The sequence below is a fragment of the Mytilus trossulus genome, chromosome 3 (assembly GCF_036588685.1).
Source record: "Mytilus trossulus isolate FHL-02 chromosome 3, PNRI_Mtr1.1.1.hap1, whole genome shotgun sequence".
Classification (NCBI taxonomy): Eukaryota; Metazoa; Mollusca; class Bivalvia; order Mytilida; family Mytilidae; genus Mytilus; species Mytilus trossulus.
This window is the reverse complement of record NC_086375.1, coordinates 66,545,594-66,568,488: the sequence shown is the minus strand read 5'-3', so window position 1 is coordinate 66,568,488 and position 22,895 is coordinate 66,545,594. Positions and strand designations below refer to the sequence as shown.

The window sequence follows — 22,895 nt, the reverse complement described above, 5'->3', positions numbered from 1 at the left end:
TTCGAGTAAAAGTAAACAGTGGATAATATTCAGAAGCTCAAAAAACTGTTTTTATATGCGGCATGCTAATTGAAGTGTTCTTTCATTATTCAGTTTGTTAAATTTACTTAAAATTTCAAAATTAATTTCAATTTATCAATTCTTATATACATTTGAGTTTGATGTTACCCAAATATGATAAGGTCTACTGAAAGAACTAAAAGATTTTAGCTTTTAAAAAAGAGGTTGAAAAAATTGAATGTAGTAATCTTAACTTTTAAATCATTTCTTTTCTAAAAGCCTGAAAAACAATACCATTTACAGGGTAGTTACGACAGGGCTCGACATTACCGTTTGTCCGATTGTCCGGGACAAGTGGAAATAGGTGTCGGGCAAGTAAATTCATCATACTACTTGTCCGATGGGACAAGTGAAAAAATCGATGTCAGATGTTAATAGAACAAATTCAAGACTTATACATTCCTAAAAATATGAATGATTGTTTTATTGATCATACAAAATGAAATAAATATTCATTGATTGAACCAGAGACATATAAACTTATTTAATTTGTCTCTGTTTGAACGTATTTGAACATGATGGCAGCCATTGACCAGGGGAAAATAAGTAAGGGGAAGGAAACCAATGTAAATGTTTCTTCTTAATAGGAGCATCTTGAATTAGGAGCACCTCCATATGCATGATATGGAGTTTTACCTCAACTTTAAAATTTTGAATTAAAGTTTGTATCATTTGATTTGCTTTAAGGCATAACATTAAATTAAAAAAGGTTTTATTTAATGAGATCTACATTTTAAAATAAAAAAGTTAAGATGTAAAAATTAAATAAAATCTTAAAAGGCAAATTTTTTACTAAAATGTTTTATGAACTTCATGATCATATATCAATGTATGTAAAAATCAAGATAAATTGTAAAATCTTGTTTGGCACCATCAATAAATTAAAAAGATTTATTTGTAAACAAGGAGCCAGGTGTATTTGGTTTAAACCATACCACTACTTAAGAATGAATATAGGTCCATGAATAGGAGAACCTAGTGGTATGGGAAGAGATATATGATTTAATGATTGACACATGATAGTGACAATGAGCTCAGTCTTGCAAATAAGCCTTCAGTCTGAAATAATAAAATGAATTTTGATGTGGTATTCATATAACTTAATAAAATGCTCCCTTAATTGATCTTTAATAGGAACAATCAAAGGGCAAGTTTATTATTGCATATGACATGTATAATCAATATGGAGGATTTTTAATTATAAATTCGGACAAGTGAGTTGAGAGTTCGGACAAGTTGATTTTCTTGCAACTTGTCCGAAGGGACAAGTGAGAAAAAATGATAATGTAGAGGCCTGTACGAGGTAGCAAGATTATGAATTATTTGAATGATAGGTACTTGCATGTGATTTAATAGACCAAATAATTATTTTAAGGTGAGTAACCTCACCTTTTCTTTCTGGAAAAAGTAATTGAAGCATACATGTATCACAATCAAGTAAAAAGGCCTTTAAGGGAACATTCAATTTTCACAACTTTAATGCTTTCATTTACCAGTGTTGAATGCTGTATTCACTGAGCACATTACTAATTACACATTGCTCTGCTATTGTCTAGGCTCATACACACAGAATTACCTAAATAGAAAGAAGAATAACCAAAGTGCAAAAGTCAACTCCAGTGTTCTTGGAGGCTTAGATTTAGCCGAGACAGATAGAGGTAAACTTCAGAGTCAACAATCATGACTGTATTTTGTAGAATAGAGGTGGAGGTCATTATTTAATATTATCCTTTTCCTTTGTTGTTAAACCCTCTGCAGTAATCCATTTAGTAACATTCTTTCAAAGTCCTCCTCTGGTAGATTATTTTTTTACCTTTTGTTTTCTGTGAAATTCACTTTATTCAACTGTATTTTTTTCAGTGTGCTGTATGTTTCTATTCTAGTTTTGAATCTTTCCAACTTCTTTGATAATTGTTTTCATTAAACAAAGGCATAGGAAAACACTACTGTCACGTGTGAATTTACTTGACATGCATTTTTCTGAGATACCAATTCAAGCATTTTGTCAATGTGGGAACACCATAATTAAGAACTTCAGCAAAGTAATTACTTTCTAAATATTTGTATTTAGAGTTTTAGACTGTGACAAAACCACAAAATCAAATATTCTTTATAAATAGCTAAATAAATGACAAAACCACAAAATCAAATATTCTTTATAAATAGCTAAATTAATCAATCCACATACAGTATTAAAATTTCTTATTTTCTGTTTTCTATTTGGAATCAGATGAAATATAGTGTATGATTAAAAAAAAAAAAAATTAATTTCTGATCATTAATAGCAATATGCGTTATTACACCCTTTAGAACTAATCTTTATATCTATAAGCAGTTATCTTGTTTGTAGGATAAAATATATATTGTGAAGTTTTCTTTCACTATTGTATAGTTTTCTTGTATTAAATAGGAAAGTTGAAAAGACATTTACAAATTACTAGGTTCCTCAACAGTTACCTTTATGTAAATTTATAATGTGTATTTCATCCTTTGACAATTAAATATTATGATCATGAATGAAAAGCAAACATAGGATAAATTTATAGCCTCGTTTCACAATACAAATCAGTCTAATGGGATACTGATTTTGTTTACACATACAGTTGACGTATCTGTGCTGTTTACGCTTTATAAATTGTGTGAACGTGATTGCTGTAACCTTCATTAAATGTTTATAATGTTGATTTCTGTTAGAGATTTTAATTGATGAATTCTTTTCCATGCCTTGATGAATATTCGATTTCTGTTGTCAATGTTTTATTCAGTGTTTAGGGCTTTGTACGATGTAGATTGGTTTGGGATTAAGGTTCTGAAGTACAGTAGTGGGAATATTGTTAATATCTGTGATTCTTTAGAGGAATAGGTACATATTAGAGTTTGATTTGTTGTTGATTGCTGATTCAATGTCATTATGTATATACTGAATGAAAAAGATATGAAATATCAATAAAGTGTCATTTTCTTGTGTTAATCTTTCATTGTGATCAATATGTTATTAATATCCACAAAGTTTTGTCTTATGTATAGTAATTGCGGAAGTGAAAATTTTTATGAGTTCTATCCTGTTGGACAAGAACAGCTAATTAACCCTGTTCAATTTTTCATGTTGCTCAATTGATTAAGAATTTCGCTTGAAAAGCATTCTGTTTACGAGTGGTTGTAAGCAAGTACTACCAACAATTGGGAATTGATCCTTCGTTTAAATTCAACCATTGCAATTACAGTAATTGACCCTAGTTCATAAATATTGTATATGAATGGCTTTGGTTAAGTAAGGTGAGAGCCATGTTTAGTATTATTTATGTCCAATGTGAGAAACTGTTAGCCTGTTGAATTAAAGGATTATCTCAAAGGTATCAGGGGGTGGATTATTGATTTCATTTATAACTCTGCATAGTTTATGATACAAAAATATGTTAGCAAGTTGTTATCAACAAATTGTCAGAATAAAATTTATGACAGTTTTGCTTTAAAATTGAAAAAGTCAACTTAGATTTGAGTAGATTTTATTTGGCTTAAGGTTAAGTAGATAGAATTACGGTCAATTGGTATCAGCAGATTATATGTGGTAATTCAGTAATATTGGTTACTAGAAAATTTCAAAGATCAAGTGGTAGATATGGATAAAATGTTTGGCTGTCTTCTGCCAATTTTATTTTTCACTTCAAACATATATGTGTTTGTAAGATATTTATTTTTACCAAGACCTGCTAGTACTGGTCAGTTCACACTTTTGATATAAAAATGATGTACAGCCACATTTTCAGACATGAGCATTTTGACATTTTCAGTAAGATAAGGGTAAATGTCTGTCCCGGTCCAATATATACCCTCATTTTACAGTGGTAGATCACATTTTAGGCCTTTTATGCTAGCTGATCCATATTTTCAGATCCTACTCCTGCATAGTTGTATTTGTTTTTAATTTACTCTAGTCCTGAACATCCATGACATATATTCCACTGGACTAGAGCAAACAACAACCAACCAATTAATCAAGCACACTATTGTATAGCTTCACATGTATATCAGAATGGTCTTGTAATAAACCATTCTCTTTTGTATAAGAAACAGTCACTCATGCTTTAGTATATTATCATTTTTTCACACAATTTTCAAGTTTCTTCATCAAGACTACGGTACATTTCTCATATTTTCTGGAGGATTCTCTTCGGTTTAGATTTTGTGTTTTGTATGAGCAACATACCAGATTTCTGGCTCTGGCATATTTTTGATATACAGTTGAAAGTTTTACACATTATTATTTTGTTTAAAGATGTCAGACAAGTCTTTCCCTGAGGTTTCAGATCCTTGATAATACATAAAATACATATTCTATTATAATGTCAGACAAGTGTTATGTTGTTCGCAATCACTACAATCCTTGTATTGGTAACCTGACAAACAAAAAAATTCTATTGTAGTGATTTTCTTGCCAATAAATCAAATTTAAAGATCCGTCTAGAGTGGGTTTGAACACTTTGAATGTAATTCTGACAATGCTTGAGAACTAGTTTACACAGTATTCAATAGAAAAATAGTAATTTGACAAATTATTTATAACAAACCATAATATTTATTGTTAAATTTTGAAAATCATTTATGATACTTTTTAATGTTAGTTACTGTGTTAAGTTTTATGGCCTTATTTAAAATACCTTCCTTATGCAATAATGACTTTTTTGAATGTGTAATTGAAAGCAAATTAATAAACCTGTAGTTAATTTTTATACGACCGCAAATTTTGAAAAATTTTTCGTCGTATATTGCTATCACGTTGGCGTCGTCGTCGTCGTCGTCGTCGTCCGAATACTTTTAGTTTTCGCACTCTAACTTTAGTAAAAGTGAATAGAAATCTCTGAAATTTTAACACAAGGTTTATGACCATAAAAGGAAGGTTGGTATTGATTTTGGGAGTTTTGGTCCCAACACTTTAGGAATTAGGGGCCAAAAAGGGCCCAAATAAGCATTTTCTTGGTTTTTGCACTATAACTTTAGTTTAAGTTAATAGAAATCTATGAAATTTTGACACAAGGTTGATGACCACAAAAGAAAGGTTGGGATTGATTTTGGGAGTTTTGGTTTCAACAGTTTAGGAATTAGGGGCCAAAAAGGGCCCAAATAAGCATTATTCTGGGTTTTCGCACAATAACTTTAGTTTAAGTAATTAGAAATCAATGAAATTTAAACATAATGTTTATGACCTCAAAAGGAAGGTTGGTATTGATTTTGGGAGTTTAGGTCCCAACAGTTTAGGAATTAGGGTCCAAAAAGGGACCCAAATAAGCATTTTTCTTGGTTTTCGCACCATAACTTTAGTATAAGTAAATAGAAATCTATGAAATTTAAACACAAGGTTAATGACCATAAAAGGAAAGTTGGTGTTGATTTTGGGAGTTTTGGTCCCAACAGTTTAGGAAAAAGGGGCCCAAAGGGTCCAAAATTAAACTTTGTTTGATTTCATCAAAATTGAATAATTGGGGTTCTTTGATATGCCGAATCTAACTGTGTATGTAGATTCTTAACTTTTGGTCCCATTTTCAAATTGGTCTACATTAAGGTCCAAAGGGTCCAAAATTAAACTTAGTTTGATTTTAACAAAAATTGAATCCTTGGGGTTCTTTGATATGCTGAATCTAAAAATGAACTTAGATTTTTTATTATTGGCCCAGTTTTCAAGTTTGCCCAAATCGGGGTCCAAAATTAAACTTTTTTGATTTCATCAAAAATTGAATAAATGGGGTTCTTTGATATGCCAAATCTTACTGTGTATGTCGATTCTTCATTTTTGGTCCCGTTTTCAAATTGGCCTACATTAAGGTCCAAAGAGTCCAAAATTAAACTAAGTTTGATTTTAACAAAAATTAAATTCTTGGGCCTCTTTGATATGCTGAATCTAAACACGTACTTAGATTTTTGATTATGGGCCCAGTTTTCAAGTTGGTCCAAATCAGGATCTAAAATTATTATATTAAGTATTGTGGAATAGCAAGTCTTTTCAATTGCACAGTATTGTGCAATGGCAAGAAATATCTAATTTCACAATATTGTGAAATAGCAATTTTTTTTTTAATTAGAGTTATCTTTCTTTGTCCAAAATAGTAAGCAAGAATTATCTTATTGCAAGATTTTTTTTAATTGGAGTTATCTTTCTTTGTCCAGAATCAACTTAAATCTTTGTTATATACAATATACAATGTATATTCACTTTTTACTACCAACTGATAAATTTAAATAATCTTTACCATTCAGTGATAACAAGCAGTTTTTTACATCTTAATATTTTATGATGTATTTAAATGAGAAGTAATTGTTGCAAACTCCATTAGAATATTTTAATTGAGATTAGTTTTGGAATAAGGGAAAGGGGGATGTGATTAAAAAATTGGGTTCAATTTTTCTCATTTGAAATTTCATAAATAAAAAGAAAATATCTTCAAACATTTTTTTGAGAGGATTAATATTGAACAGCATAGTGAATTGCTCTAAGAGAAAACAAAAAAATTAAGTTCATTAGAACACATTCATTCTGTGTCAGAAACCTATGCTGTGTCAACTATTGAATCACAATCCAAATTTAGAGCTGAATCCAGCTTGAATGTTGTGTCCATACTTGCCCCAACCGTTCAGGGTTCAACCTCTGCGGTCGTATAAAGCTACGCCCTGCGAAGCATCTGGTTTTTTCTTGTTTCTAAACGTTGGAATAAATAGGTACAAATTTTTTTGTGTTAAAGATGAATTGTTGTTTCTAGAAATTAAAAAAAAAACTAATATATTTCCTAAACTAAGATGTGTAATGCATTTCTGTAGCCCTTGTTCTGCTATTCAGAATCTTGTCTTTCTGTAGCCCAGGATCAACTCTGATAAATACTTGCAATTTTCCTCCCTTGGTCATATAGATAGTTGTATTTCTGTGACCAAGGGTTTCCAGGTCCAATATGATTGGTACATGTACCATTTCATTAGTAGAGAGTCATTTCAGATTCTTGCATTTCTGTAGCCTATATTGATAGTTATATTGTGTTCCTAGTTTTTCAGCAATTTTATTTGGTTACCAATAGTTTTCATATACATTGTAATACTATGTACAACTGGTAGATGTATATGGTCATCTAATTCTTGATAATGAATAAAACATAAAGAATTATAAGTTTCAAATAGTTGTGAACATTGTGTTATTTAACCTGTCTAGACCCAACCTGAAGCTTAATAAGTTTTATTATATATTTGATTAAAAAATAGAATAAATATAATTACTTGAATTTGCCAACATTTTTCTATTAATCATGTCTTTGTGGTGATAAATAGCCAGAACATTTTTAATTTGGTCCTGCAGAGATGTAATTTAATAATCTAGAAATAAAAGTACTGCTACTTCATAGTTTACCTAACACAGATTCAGCTTTCAATGTACACTATATTAAAATGATTTAGAAAGATATTCAATCTGATGTAAATAAAAAGTCTAATTATTTAGACGTGTTTACATTACTATCATAGGTATTGGGTTAATTTCAGCTGTTTTCATCGAAATTTGTGTATTCAATGAATTGCAAATATTAGGATGTGTTTGACATCTTTTTCTATACAGTGGTCAGACATTGCCTATACTTTCATATATTATTAGTTTGGGTTACCTATGATTAAAACCTAGGGTTCTTATTGGCATTTAAAAACTTACAAGTGTCTTTACGGCTTTGAAGGAAGACCTATAAGTTCATTGGATGATATCTGCATCTAAGATTAGATAAATAAGATGGATGGAGGAGGATATTTGTTTAATATCTTCCTGGTGGTAATGGTCTCATTAGTTTAACTTCATTTAATTTTCTGAAATCTCTCTATCATATTTCTAACAGTAGGTTATTTAAGGTGATAAGGTACAAAGACTATTTAAAAATGTTATATACCTAGTAACAAGAATGACCCTATTAAACCATGTTCAGTGCAGAATTATAACATACTGAATTAACTTAGGTGCACCTTCTGTGGATTAAAACATAATTCTTGTCAATAGTTCTCTAAACCAAAGGCTGGAAATGCTTTACAGTACATGTATTAAAATTTGAAGAGCAGTTTACCAAAGTAATACATGAAAGACATCAGTGTACCTTGACATCTGACATCTATTCAAATTCTAATTTTCATCATCTTTTCCTGATTCTTATTGAACTTTTAATTTTTATACTCTGCACAGTATTAGACCAAAATTACATCAACCTTAATAGGATTAATAAATGATTGAGAAATTTTAACTCTGTATGAACTTTTTGTCATTTAGTGCTGTTTGGTTAGCAAATTAAAGCTGTATAGATAGATAGATGATAGATTTTGTCATATTTTTTGAGGGGGGCCTCAGTTTCAAAGTGGCCTAAGTAGTCCTACTCCTGTTATCACTGGCCAGTCAACACTGAGGTTGTGAGATGAACCCTACTTGTGCCTATTCACAAGAAACTAATATTAATTGGCTAGGATTGTCAGTTTTCCTATCAAAGGTCTGAGGTTTTCTTAAGGCACTAGGGCTTCATGAACTTAAAAAACATCAATTTCGTATATCTAATAAAGGTTCTTTTTTTCCAGTCTGTATCACCTACCCTGTATCGCATACCCCGTATCGCATACCCCGTATCGCACGGTTAAACCTGTATCGCATACCTTGCATGACGTCACAATTCAAATGACTTCCAACGTTTGACCTATGACGTCCAGTTGCTGTTCTTACTAAAAAAATGTACTATCATTTTAATTTAAATCGATATTTAAAAAAGAATTATTACCCAGTAACTTTACTAGCGATTTTCATAAAAAATAAATACAATAAGATGTAGAAATGGCAGTAAAAAAAATGTAAAAGAAAAAGGCAGCTGAAAAAAAATACAGGAAAATCATAATGTTCTTTTCTTGCTTATATTTTTGGACGATTTAAAACAAAAAGGATATTGCATAAATCTGATTCTGTTAAAATATATGATAAACAGAATAATACATTTACACCTCTCTACCAATATCAGCCCTCGGGACTAATATTGGTTTCTCGTGATGATACAGTATGCCATACAGATTTTGCCATGTATTATTCTATGTAGAATGATAAATGTGCCATAGTAACACTTTGCCAACTCTCCATATAGTGATTATCTGCTAGCTGTTGACTATAAAGCTCCTAGGGAAAAAAAATCTATTAATATTACAGCATCATTGAAACAAATTGCTGCATGTAATTTATAATACTGCTTTAAAATTTGAATCATAAGCAGTGGCAAAACAAAGAAACCAGTACAGGGTTTATGAAGTTAGTAGAAAAAAAATTCCTTTCTGTTCAAAAACAAAAATAATATTTTTATTGAAGTGAGTAGGAATTGGTTGGAACTATTGAGTGAAGTATTTGTTTCACTTTCCTTGACAGTTTTACGCACCCTGTCAAATATTTGAGCAATCTTGTAGGAATTTCTTTGTTTTGTATTCCAGTTCTGTCCTACAGATACAATTACATATGTTGAAATAATGTCAGGTTATTCTTGTCACAGTTACAAGAGACTTTTTGAAACCTTTCTACCAAATCATGATCTTTTTGTTATAAATCAGTGAGTGAAGAACTAGAGTAAATTGATCACTAGAAATAACCAGAATATTTTGATTAAAAGTTTTTTATTCAATCGTGAAGTCATAAAGTTTAATTTTTTTTCATTTCCAATCTGACATAATTATTTAGATTTTTTTTATGCTGTGTCCTGTCTTTTTGAAAGTACAATATCTTGTAGGAGGTTTATATAATACTATTTCAAGTGAATCTTGGGATTTAAAAATGTAATTTATCAAGATAAAAGTAAATGTTTGAAAACGGTAACAACAGTTATCTACGCAAAGGCTTCTATGTTAGTTATATCTTCTCGGAGAAAGACTCTAGATGGCAACCTGTATCAATCATTTATTGATTTTAATTTGTGATATAGTAATAATTCATGCTTGATTGATTCTGGAGAGAGGAAAATTATGACTTTAATTGTAGGGATAATTTACATCCATTGACTGCATTTATAAATACGGTTAACTATATTAGAATATCACATGATTGTACAGTCGTGATTCTGGCACTTTCTTCATCCAGTTTATCCATATTTGAAGATTTATTTAATGAACAAATTTGAATTATTTTGGATATTTTGACGATGACTGTGGAAATGTTTATTGTTATTACCGATACCGTTGCAAGGATAACATATGTGGATATTGATGGTTAATTATGACTTTTGGTAATGGGATGGGACTAGTGTGCTCTTCTTCAAACGGTAAACATTTTCATTATTTATTGGGAAATAGTAAATTTTAGCATTTCAAAAAAATTGCAATTTCTAAAAATTAACTTGCTTAATATGTGTACATTTAGGTGTATAAGCACCTTTTGGAAGTTCATGTATCATTATATGTATTTGAAATTTTGGCTTGTGAAGTTAAAATATGTAAGAAAATTAAAGGGATTAAGAAATTTTTGTTTATAGATATTACAAGATTTATTGCATTATTGTACTTCTTATTTAAGTTGTGGGATGGCATTTGTTTAATATTTTGGCCATGAATTGACCCTTGTTCTGAAGTGGGGTGGTGTGTTTGTCAAATATTTAACCTTTTGCTAAGGTATATATTACTGGGATTCGAATATAATTACTTTATCGTAAAAGTACAATGTCTAGAAATAAGTAATGAAAGTTTGAAATTTAAGTCTAACTTATAAATAAAATACTTAAAATTTAGAACAAGAGGAAAGTAGAAACAATTCAAACTAGTTAAATAACAGAGTGACTTAGGAAAAATCAAAATTTCACAATAAATGACATAATAAAAGGTATGAAAAGTATATAAAGTCTTAGTTTTGAAATTTTTAGTAGACATTTTGTTAAACTTCACTATGTGACTGATCTATGTTTTCTGTATAAAATATATCACCAAAGTTCATACAGGAACAAGTTGCTAGGATAACATAAAAGGTGTATCAAAGCTTTGTTTAGTTATAAGCTCTCAATTTATATTTTTTGAGCACTTCAAGTTGTCTGTTGTGAATTTTAGTTTTTGTTTAATTCACTTCAAGTCTTGATCTTGAGTGTTATGTTTTAAGATCTTTGAACCAGGCAGGTGCATTTTATAATTCACTAGCAAAATTTATTTTACTTGACACTATTCAATATGAGTGTTTGTTTCACTTTTATTCAACAAGATTAAAATCTCAAAAAGTAGTGGTATCCGTTACAGGTATTTCTATTTTTGTTGAGTGATAATAAAGAGTTTTTAAAAACCTACACAGTTAATAAAGCCTGAAGTTGTTCTATGCAGGAATGACTCAAAGAAAGTCTTACTTATAACCAATTAGTTTTAGTGTCACTTTAAAATGTTACCTTTATATAGAATTAAAATAGAGACAAATATAGCATCTTTTTATTGTCCATATCAGGTCTCTCAGTTGGTAGATGGTAACCCATAGGTTGAGGATATAATCCTTGGGACTTTTGATAATGTTAAGTGTTATTGAACATGATGAACATTTAATTACAAAGAACAGGGTTGACAAAAAAGGTGATTTAAGCTACCACTTGTAAGAGTCTTGATGGCAGTATATAATTATTTAACAGTTGACATAAAACCCCTAAAAAATTAACCTTTTTTTCTGATCAAATAATATTCACTCATATCCACTGTCTGATCTGTTCCTTTTACAACTTATAAGAGAACAGACTATTTACTTATATACCTACATTTTCTACTAGAGAAAGCAAATGTTTAGAAGTTTTTTCCATTTTCTGTTTGTTAGAATCAAAAATTAAGTTGAACCACAACCAACACGGTCAATACAAACCACAAGTGCGACCTTTCCTAGAGGTTACTGGAAATCGTAAGTAGGAATTGCATGCATGATAAAATAGGTGTGCGGTTTATCAGTTCATGACAAGTCCTCATACAAGATTTAACTCCTTCTATTTCTTGTACAATGATTGATTGGTTATATGCAATAAAATATTCATTTAATTTTTGGTCATTAAGATTTGAAAAGTCAATTTAAATGAATTTGATTACATATTCTTGAAAATTTCTTTTTATATAGGTTTGTGAAAAAAATTGGACCCCACAAGCATTTGAAATTTGAAAAGAAAATTGTAAGAATTAAGATTTTTTCTAATTTCATTAGCATTTTAAAAGCTTGTCACATCTTGTAACTTATATATGATATTAAATTTGTTGAAATAAAAAGAAAACGAAAAAATTTGCTTCTATGAAAATATGATTGATCACTTTGTCAGAACAGCACAATAATTCATATGAACATGATGAATTTGTACTTACATTTATTTATTAAACTGAAAAATTAGACAAAAAGAAGATTCATTCAGAATATGAATAGATATCTTGTATGAGGTTCGAACTGTTTTGAGTGTGTGTATAGCATGTAATTCATTCATACAAACAAGTACCAGAACAAATGCCAGTACTGTACAATGTGTGCAATAATCCATATGAAGGATAATAGTATAGGCAAGCATGGGAAAGGTTTTAATGTGTGCTTAGCATCTTAACACTGGGTGGTTGTGTGGTTTGCATTATGTTTGCTATTAGAGGGTTATGGCTTTAATTGTCTAATTGCAGCAATAATTTTATAGAAATAATTATTTATAGTCTAGTTTGAAATAAATCATTTAATCTATAATATATATTTGAGTAGAATTTGACTGCTGCAAGTAGATCAGGGTTGGTTTTATAATAGTTTAAATAGTTTACATTAGCATTTGACCTCTTTTATTTCTGTAATTTGTAAAAAAAATAAAAAAAATCAGTAAAACTTTTTTTTTTCTATAATTAGAAATTTTAGTTGCCAAGTTGATATAATTATTGGTTGTTACATTGATATTTAGTGGGTGTTTTAACCCAATTATTACTTTTTTTTTACTTATTGAAATAAATGATTCAGTTAATTGAACAAGTTGATTACTAAAAGTTTCAAAGAGAATTATTTTCATTATTTTTCCCTTGAGATGACACCACCAGTTATTGGTACGTAAATGCTGACATAAAAAATAACCCAAAGGAACTTACAGCTTTGATTATTTTAGTACCAAACGATAAAACAAGTCAAATATGGAATAGTACCTTTTTTAATTTTGTAATATTCGTGTTAATGAATTTAACATTTGATGCTTCTGGGCAGTGAAATTTTAATATTCTTTCATCAAACAAACGTGTTGTAATAAAGTAGACATTTAATGGTCATTTTGCTGTTACAGCATTATCAGAACACTTTAAAAAAAACTTATACAATACACAGGTAAATGACTTTTGCTGTCAAATTGTAGTGTTTCCAAGACATTGTCATGACCTAACTTTAATTGTTCAAATCAATAGAAAATTGATAAACCATCAGGCATATCAGGGTCATGTAGTGTGGCTCCAGTGATTTTTATTATGTTTTTTTTTAAATTAAATTTGAAGAGGGAATGCGACCTACTTTTCCCAGTTGAGTTAGCAGCAATTGAGTTCATGATTCATCTTTCATGTTTTTCTCTGCAAGCTAGTACTTACAGTTTTAAGAAATAAGAGTAATGATTGGTGGGTCTGAATTGAAAATATTACATATTCATAGAAATTTAGTTGCATCAGAATTAGTTTTAAAGATAATTGAATATTGATAGGATATGCCAGTGATGTAACAATTGATGGTCTTCTGTAAGGATGAGGCAAATAAGTGATATATCATCAATCTATTAGCCCTTGTAGCAGGAGATTTATAAAATGGATGGGCTAAACAAACACAAATCTATCATTGAAAATGGATGAGTTATACACTTCACATTAATATTACCCATTTATTCAGCAGAAAGGTTAATTACTGTGAGATGTTCTATAAATTATTCCTTCTGTGCAAAATTAATATATGTCCTGAATGATCCAAGAAAAAAAGAAATTAAGAGTCAAAAAGTACTGCTATTATTTTTTGGTATTTGTGGAATTTCAAAACAAAATAGTGATATTTGTTTAAACTAGCAATTATGATGCAAAATTGAAGAAGAAAAATAATCCTAATTGCAGTGGTTTTGACGAGACAAACATTAGCTATTTGCTTATGGAATTCTTTTAAGTTCTATGTTTTCTTTTAATTGCACATTGAATAACTTTTACCTAGCTTGTACTGAGTCATCTAACCTCTGTTTTTCTTTTGTTATTATTTCTGCTTTGTAAAGATTTAAGTAGAGTGACATTTAATAATGAAATTGACCACATGTAAAAGATTTCGGTTTTTAAGTAAAGACCACACAAAGAAGAAAATGAAGGAAAAATTTGCACCTTTTGAACTTTTTTGTGAACAACTTGCAACCAAAATTTATAAATACCAGTACAGAAAACATTTGACAATTTTTTTTGTGGTAGGGTGTATTCAGAAATGAAATTGATTGAAAGGCTTCTAAATCCTTGAAATCTACTATGACAAGCAAAAATCTTAAAAATATATCAAATAAATAAAGACTTGCATTCAATATTAGAAATTGACAGTCTGTCTAGGGTTAAGTTCATTAGAAAGTAATATTTAATAAGTGATTCCATTGAAAATTAATAACATGTTGATATGGATCAAAATTTGCAATTCAGTCAAAGATTTAACATTAAATAATAGGTCATTGTTATCACAATTGGCAATTGAGTCGGTTATTCTTAATAAGTGAATAAAATTCAGTGTTGTATTATTTTGATGATAGAAATAATTGTGATTTCCATAATGATTTCATAATATTTGGACCAACGTTCTCTCAAGGTAGTAAAATTACATCATGTTTTCAATCTGTTGTATTTGTTTTCCTGTAACTATTCTGTATTGTATGTGGACGTGAAGTGTTCGATTGACTTTCCATATCATGTCATCAGTCTTTGTACAAGTTGGTGCAGTTTCTTTCTCTCCATATTAGTTTGAAAAGGTTAAAAAAATCTTCGTATTACAAACAAAAATTGACATTTTAAGTAATGATTACATGTGTTGAGGGGTTTTAATTGAAGTTTTCAATCTAAGTAATCTTGCTCTCGACTGAACGCTTTATTTACCTGTCATGAATAGAATGAAAATAAATAGACTTAATTTTTAGATTCGCTCTGTTGTAAGACATAATTTTAGATATTGATAGCAGTAATTAAGAATTTGCTACTTAGAGAATTTAACTGGGTTTTTCCTGAGGATATTTTCAGTACACATATCTTATCAAATGATTCAAAAGTATTCACCAATGTAATTTGAAAAGAGATTTTTGTTAAATAGGAATCTTACAAATGGTTTTGGGTTAGTAAGGAAAATTCAGTTGTTGGAATACAGTTGGATATAAGCCTTGAGAAATACAAACTTTATAGCACTTCACACATAAAAACAGCACCACAATTTCATTTTGAAACCAGCTTTATGTATTTTGTGCTAATGTTGAGTAGATTTGTTATGCATTGCTTCCATATGATATTTTGTTAGAAATATGCTTTTATTAATGATCAACGAAGATCTGATTAGTGTTATCACTTTTTTTTTTACTAATTTTTAAAAAAGATCTAGATCATTTATCTTCCTCATTTTTTCCCCGAGTAGATCTTATCTTCATTATTATTCCTCCTGATTTATTCCTTGTTAATCAGTTCATGTGTACCCCATTATGTAGATGTTATTTGAATAATTTTACCAACTAAAAATTTATTTTATTTTGTGGATTCAAGAATATTCCTGGGTACCAATTTTCCTTGGATCTTGTTGATAAAGATAAATCACAAATTTAGATGCTGAACAAAGTGCCAATTATGTATAGGATTGAATGCAAATTTTAGTAAAACCATGAAGTTGTATAATCCAGAAAAAAATAATTTTTCTTCAATTCATTAAAATTGGTACGCTCGTAAATCAATGAATCCATAAAACTTAGTTTAACTTCAAGAGTACAGGTTAGTTTTAATAGATCTACACGTATATAATTTCATTTAGTTACTAATTGTGTGACTTAGAATATTAACTGTGCACTAACTATTATTGTAGTTGACGTTCTCCCACCTAACACACACAATGAAGAGGCTTATTGGAGAGGTAAGACCTCCATTATACTTGGAAGGTAGTCAGTTTTATGTATAAACACAGTCCAAGGGAAACATCAAGACGGTTATTTTTGTGCCCCCACTATTATATATTCAACATAATTGGGTTTTAAGATATAAATATACTTTTCAGAACAAAAGAAAAAAAGGAAATTTGATTTAGGCAATTCTAGAAAAGGTCAATTAAATTATTAAGATAGTACGTACATGTAGATTAAAGAATTTATCTAAACTCGTGTTGATTTTGGGAGGAAGACAGTTATAAGAAGGTTTTATGTGCACAATTATAAGTTTTGTAAACATAATATAGAAAGATGTATAGACAGTGTACAAATTCATAGGATTTGATACCTAAATTTGAGACTCAACAGTCTGCAAACAGGGGGTGGTTTTCATGTTTTCAGAGCATAAAAATGCATTTAAGAGACACAATAGATGATTTGTGGATTATATTTGTAATCATCTGGTTAACAAAAGTTTAAAAAACTTTCTCCTAGTATAAGTAAACATTTGTACAAGTAGACACCTTAAATGGGTGGTAACTATGGAATAATGTTCGATGGTAATTGTATTGACCTGTCATGATAGGTCATATATGCAGACATTGTATACAATTACGCATGTCTTTCAAATATATAGGTCTACTTCAATTTTGCCAGGTGAAAACATGAACCAGCATTGTAAATTGGAGTTTTTATTGGCCCTAAATATATTAAAATGTAGTTTCATTGGTTTTGTAGTTTATTGAAAGTTCTGTGAGTTTTTGTTGTATTTTACATCATTAAGGTTAATAGAAATGTCACAAATTTAGAACAGTGCTATCAAGTTGACTGTTAATTTTTTTTTTCATTTTTGATCAATTTATAGTGAACAAAGTTATTTTTTTAAGATCTATAAAGGCAACAGTAGTATACCTCTGTTCAAAACTCATAAATCCATGGACAAAAAACAAAATCGGGGTAAATCATAAATCAATTCTATCAAAGGAAACCAAAATTGCCAATTGCATTGTTGAATTCCATATGAAATAATAAATTTGTGAAATCTTATTACAAAATCTTTGAAAATTGCATAAATCATTAGTCGCAGGTGGGATTTAAGATATTTAAACAATAAATGGAAATCATTACTCCACATTATTGGTATTACTTCAACATCTTTGAAGCTTTGCTGAATGTACAGTTTTCAAACAAAATATTTGATTTCAAAATATTTTTATGTCTTTGACTTGAATGTGCATGAAATTTTGCAGCTAGACTTTAAGCAACCAATAATCAAAGGCTTATGTAAGAGATGTTATATGCCATTGTTGACCATTTATTATGAAATATGCATACATGCATGCAAATTTATGAATAATCAAAATACTCAAAAAATAAATCTTACTTTAACAGGCAAAGATGATGAGTCTCCAATACCAACAAAAGCAGCCTTGGCAAGATCTGCTACGAAAAGAAGTACTCCAAAGAAAGTTCCTCCTATACCCGCACAATCTACAGAGAGATTGATAAGCCATCAACGTGATGACGATGGTGACAGTGCATATGCCACATCCCTAGAGAGTACACTTGCAGAGGAATCACACTTGGAGGTAATTAAACTATCATATTGTTAGTTTTCGCTAGCCTTCGAGTGTAGATGTTTCTTTGGCAAGAGTTTTTCTTCTCTCTTTAAGATTCAGAGGTTAAGCTGTAGGTCTACACATTATCTAATTTATTGAGCAGACAGGAGTATTGAAGACCTTTCAGAAACATATTTTGTAATAACATTATGTTGCTCCATAGAATCTAAAAGAGAAAAGATATACTAAAAAATATAGTATAGTTAGTCAGCAGATAAACCTTTTAGGCTCTATTTGATACTAAAATACATAGTATAGGATACTAGAAATAAGAAGTAGGCAACCAATAGACATTACTTTTCAACTGATAGATTCAGATCTTTTCAATACAAGATATGGCCAGGTATTTCCTACACTTTCCCTGGCTTACCACAATACAGTTTGGCTAAAAAATCTACTAAAAACAAAACAAATTCTAGAAACTTAGATAAAACAAACTGAATAGTGTCGGAGAGAATAATGCAATTCTGATTGACCTTTCACTGAAGTAATATTTGTGACAAATGAAAGAAGTTTAAAATAATGATTGAAAATTTGCTACTGGTCTTGTCTTTCTTAGTCATCTTTAGATATCTAGATTTTTTAAGCATGCAGAACTATTAATCTGTCTACTTTTGTTTATTCATGTACTGTTTATCTTTATATTCTATTATCTTTTGTGCATGACATTGTATAATAGATTCTATTTAGTTAGCTAGCTTGATGTTAATTAAGTCAGTAGTAGGCATTGGGACTAAAAAAAAACTTCACAGTTGTGGTTTTTTTTTAACTTGAGGCACAATTCTTTTAAATTTTGTCAACCAGAATGAAGACTATTATTTATAACTTTATAAGAAATTTTATAACATAAGAGCTTTATCTGTGTTAACACTGTATTATTCAATAACTGAATGTTTGACAACTTTTAAACAACATGTATAAGCAAAGGCATTTAGAGAAACATATTCAGTAAAATGAAATTAAAGTCTAAGCAATTATGGATAATACTATTGTAACATTAAGTAAAAAATTAATTGTTATCTAATAATTAAAGAGGGAATCTTCTATTCTTTCCTAGATTTTATTACTTTGTTAGGAAAAGAATTAAAAGACACAATTTACTATTTATATAACGATATAATGAACAACCCAGGGGCTCCCTTTATAAAAAAAAAACCCAGATATATTTTTAAGTTCTGGTGTCAAAATGTATATTTCTAAGTTCTGGCCTCCTTAAAGCACTTAATTCAATATATCTTATAGGTGGCTTTTAATTTCCAATGATAAAAAAAACCATTCTAAATTCTTCTGGACTTAATTTTGTAGTTGTCAAGTTGTAAATAAAAACAATTAACATCAGGCTAGCTAAACTTTCCTTATACATGTATCACTTTACAAATTCATATCCTTGCTGTTTCTATGGAAAGCTTGAAGGTATGTGTAGTTGCACCCTTAATAACATTTTCCAAACGTGTTTTTTTATTTGACAGATGATGAAATATTTGAAGAGTATCCATGGAGGCCCTAAGGTTGGTTTCATATAATCCCATCCACAAGGTTTTACTAAGGATTTGAAAAAATGAAAAAGTGTAAAACAAACCTACATATGATATATAGATGAAGATTTCTTTTTATTATTTCAATTTGATGTACATCAAAAATGTATCATTTTATTGAAATAAAAGAAAGATTCGTTATAACGTTTCATGTTAAACAGTTTGCTTTTTTATTGCTTTGCAATTTAGCTGTAGATGAAGGTTTCAGGTATCATTTCTTGCAGAAAATATCCTGAAAGGTAAAATTGACATTCTAAGTCAGCATAGACAAGAAAGTGTATATTTGTTTAGTTTGCAAGAATGTTGGCAAATTATTGGTTTGGTTTTTTTTTCAATATTTTTTTATGTTTTTTTTTCAATTTCAAGATGTTTCTACATAGAAAATTATTGGTTTCCTGCAAAGTATTCAAAATAGTATGAAAAAAACTTTATAGAATACAGAGGGGTCAATACTTTTACACAATAAATACATGAGATTAATGAATTTGATGTGAACATGATTGTCAGGATGTAGGTTCAGGATAATAAACTCAGAATGAACTCCTTTACAACAGTGCAGGGAGAGCTGTATTATTATGACAGTTAATTATATCAGTTCATTGCCTTATTTATCGTTTAATGACATATTAGTGTGAATATCAGAAACTTATCAATGTGCTTGTAGAAATGAAACAAACATAAGAATAACGTCATCACTTTTACTTCCATGTTCATATTAAACTTATCAAATAATAGTAATTGCTGTTCATAAGCACATGGAGCCTTCATATAATTATTTGAAGGTTACCAAGTTATTTAGTATATATATTAAATTCCTATAATTTTCTATGATTAGGTGTATACAAGTATATTTCATGAGCTTCACCAAAATCAAGGTATAGATGAAAAAACATGATAAACTATATTTAACAAAAATAGATACAGAATTTACAGGGAAGGAAGACTAAAGGATAGTTTGATCCTCTCTTGTATAAGAAATGGCAGCATCAATTTTCTTTTACTCTTAACTTCTTAATTGCTTTATACTTTGCAGTGAAGGGAAGAACTATATATATATTCTTACATTGATACCAGTGGATTATCGGATTTGGTTAAATTCTTTATAAAGTTCGAGCCGCGGCGAGGACTTTTAATATTTATAATTGAACTATTGAGATTTGATAAATCTGTTAATTACTAGTAACTATGTAAGAATATGTTTCTCTAATGATTGATAAAATAATTTTCTTTTTGTAAACTAAAATCCCCTCCGAGTGCCTTGCACATTTCATGAAGTTGTCAATTTCATTAACACCTGTTAGCATTTTTTGATTCATCCAGTTAGCTTAAAAGGTAATGACCCTTAAAATCATCCAATGATCTTTTGAGATCACCGGCAACCATAAGTTGACTATATTTTTTATACAATGGTTTTCAGAAAAGGACAAATTTCCATAGAATTAGAGAAACATTAGTACAGTCTTTAAAATGAATGCATAACAATGAAAATCAACATTTATCCCTGGATTCAAAATGTATAAATGATCTTTTTAAGATGATGCATTCCTTGAAGAGTATCAGGAGTAGTGCCAGTAAAAAGAAAGAAAAAATAAGTAGCAGACACGGAAGTCAGCGAAGCATATCCTCCAGATCAAGGTCACCATCACCTGACACACATGAAAGTGGAATATGGAGCACAGCATCTTCAAATAGAGATTCTGAGTCAGATGCTAATTCTTTATCAAGTCGTGGCAGGAAAGGGTAGGTATTACTGACAATGATGATGAAAACTGTTCTTTAAAACATTATTAGATGAGTTTTGAAAAAGCCTTCAAATTGGAAAAAAATCTTGATTCAGAAAGGGATATAGAATGGGATGCACTATTTCTGCCTTATACTGATTAGAAACAAACACACTGAAAATTTATAGTTGGTGTTTTTACAAGTATTTTGCATATATCACAATAGTAAATATAAATCAGAACACTTTTGCAATATCAAGAGCTATTTACCTGCAGAGGGATTACTACACTGTTACAGTTGCATGTTCAAAATTTACTAAATAAGTGTCAACTACAAAAAATCAGGGTTGCCAAAATTGATCTGTCTGTTTCAGAGAGGTGTTGAAATAAATTTTAGTTGTATGGTTAGTAACAAATTTCTGAGTCAGCATGGACATAGAACACATACATGTCAGATTTAAACCAATTTTACACTTGATACTGAAAAGAAGTAAACAAATACTGACAAGTACCTGGTGATTCAAGTCCGTTAAATCAAAAGATTTGTATGCCCCTCCTAGGTGCATTATGTTTTTCGGTCTGTTAGTCTGTCTGTTCTGCTTCAGGTTAAAGTTTTTGGTCAAGGTAGTTAGGGCCCCGCCTTCAGGCGGGTCGCCCTATAGTGATCAGTCTGTCCGTCCGTCCGTCCGTCCGTCCGTATCACTTTAACTTTGTGTCGACTCCATATCTAGAGAACCATTATGATTTCATACTTTATACTTTACATGTTTATTAACCACCACCAGAGGGTGTGTCATGATGTATGTACAACTTCCTAGGTCAAAGGTCAAGGTCAAAAAAACTTTGGTTTCAGTTGACAACCCTGTGTCCTGTGGTGCAGATCGTGTCCGCTCTATATCATGAGAACCGTTATGATTTCAAATATTTTACTTGACATCCATTTTAACCAACACCAGAGGGTGTGTCATGATGTATGTACAACTTCCTAGGTCAAAGGTCTGTCTGTCTGTTGGTCTGTCCATCGCTAACAAATTTGATCCACACTATATTATTATTTCATACTTTATACCTGACAAACATTTTCAACTTAACATATATATTAACCAACACCAGAGAATGTGTCATAATGTATGAAATCACACATGAGACTATGTAATAACTTCAAATAATGCTTCATATCAGATTATCCATACAACTTATTTACCCCACGTTATTGACATCGGAGCCCACAGAGATGGCTCCCATCTCAATGGTATCTAGTTTTGATGGAGTTGAAAATCCAATCAACTTGAAACTTAGTGCACATGTTCCCTTTTATATGAAATTTTTACTATGGGCACTTTTTTTGTTAGACATAATTTTCGCATATACTATTTCAAGTTTAATTTCAACCAAGAATAACAAACTGGAATTATTACAGCAGTAGTTCAAGTTCTCAATGATTTTTTTTTGTTTTTCAGGAAGAAAACAGAATCACCGTTTGAATCAAAACCAAAATTAGCAAGAACTAACTCACTTGATCGTAAACCACACGACCTTATCGTGGATACTAATAAAAATGAAATAGGAAAATCATCTGTGATACGTATAGATTATAATCCATCAAGTGGTGTGACTTTCCGTGAAAACAGGACGTCTGATGTCCAGGTTGTTGGTAAAGGTTATAATGATGAGCCAAATGAAACAAAACCAATAATAATGGGAGCAAATGGTCGGAGGAGGCGTGTTCAACCTAAAGGTACTTTTGACATCAACTATTTGTTATATTTTTCACAATTTTTTGTGTATAATTTGACCTAAATTGCATAAAGCACTTTAATTTAAGCAATTTTTGTGTTAAAAAGAAGATCACATTCTTATAAT

The 22,895-nt window shown here is 29.9% G+C and overlaps 1 protein-coding gene across 16 annotated transcripts in view; it reads left to right on the top strand.

Moving 5' to 3' along the window:
- Positions 1-22,895, top strand: part of LOC134712176 (TOG array regulator of axonemal microtubules protein 1-like) — a 68,356-nt gene that overhangs the window by 20,178 nt on the left and 25,283 nt on the right. For 4 of the 16 annotated variants that reach the window (XM_063573451.1, XM_063573447.1, XM_063573455.1 and 1 more), the window contains exons 3-9: positions 1,617-1,718; positions 11,864-11,944; positions 16,100-16,147; positions 17,550-17,746; positions 19,246-19,284; positions 20,846-21,051; positions 22,493-22,770. In XM_063573451.1, coding sequence (XP_063429521.1) covers positions 1,617-1,718; positions 11,864-11,944; positions 16,100-16,147; positions 17,550-17,746; positions 19,246-19,284; positions 20,846-21,051; positions 22,493-22,770 — 951 coding nt within the window. The remainder of the gene's footprint in view (positions 1-1,616; positions 1,719-11,863; positions 11,945-16,099; positions 16,148-17,549; positions 17,747-19,245; positions 19,285-20,845; positions 21,052-22,492; positions 22,771-22,895) is intronic. The other 12 variants (XM_063573459.1, XM_063573453.1, XM_063573458.1 and 9 more) reach the window with 8 other exon arrangements.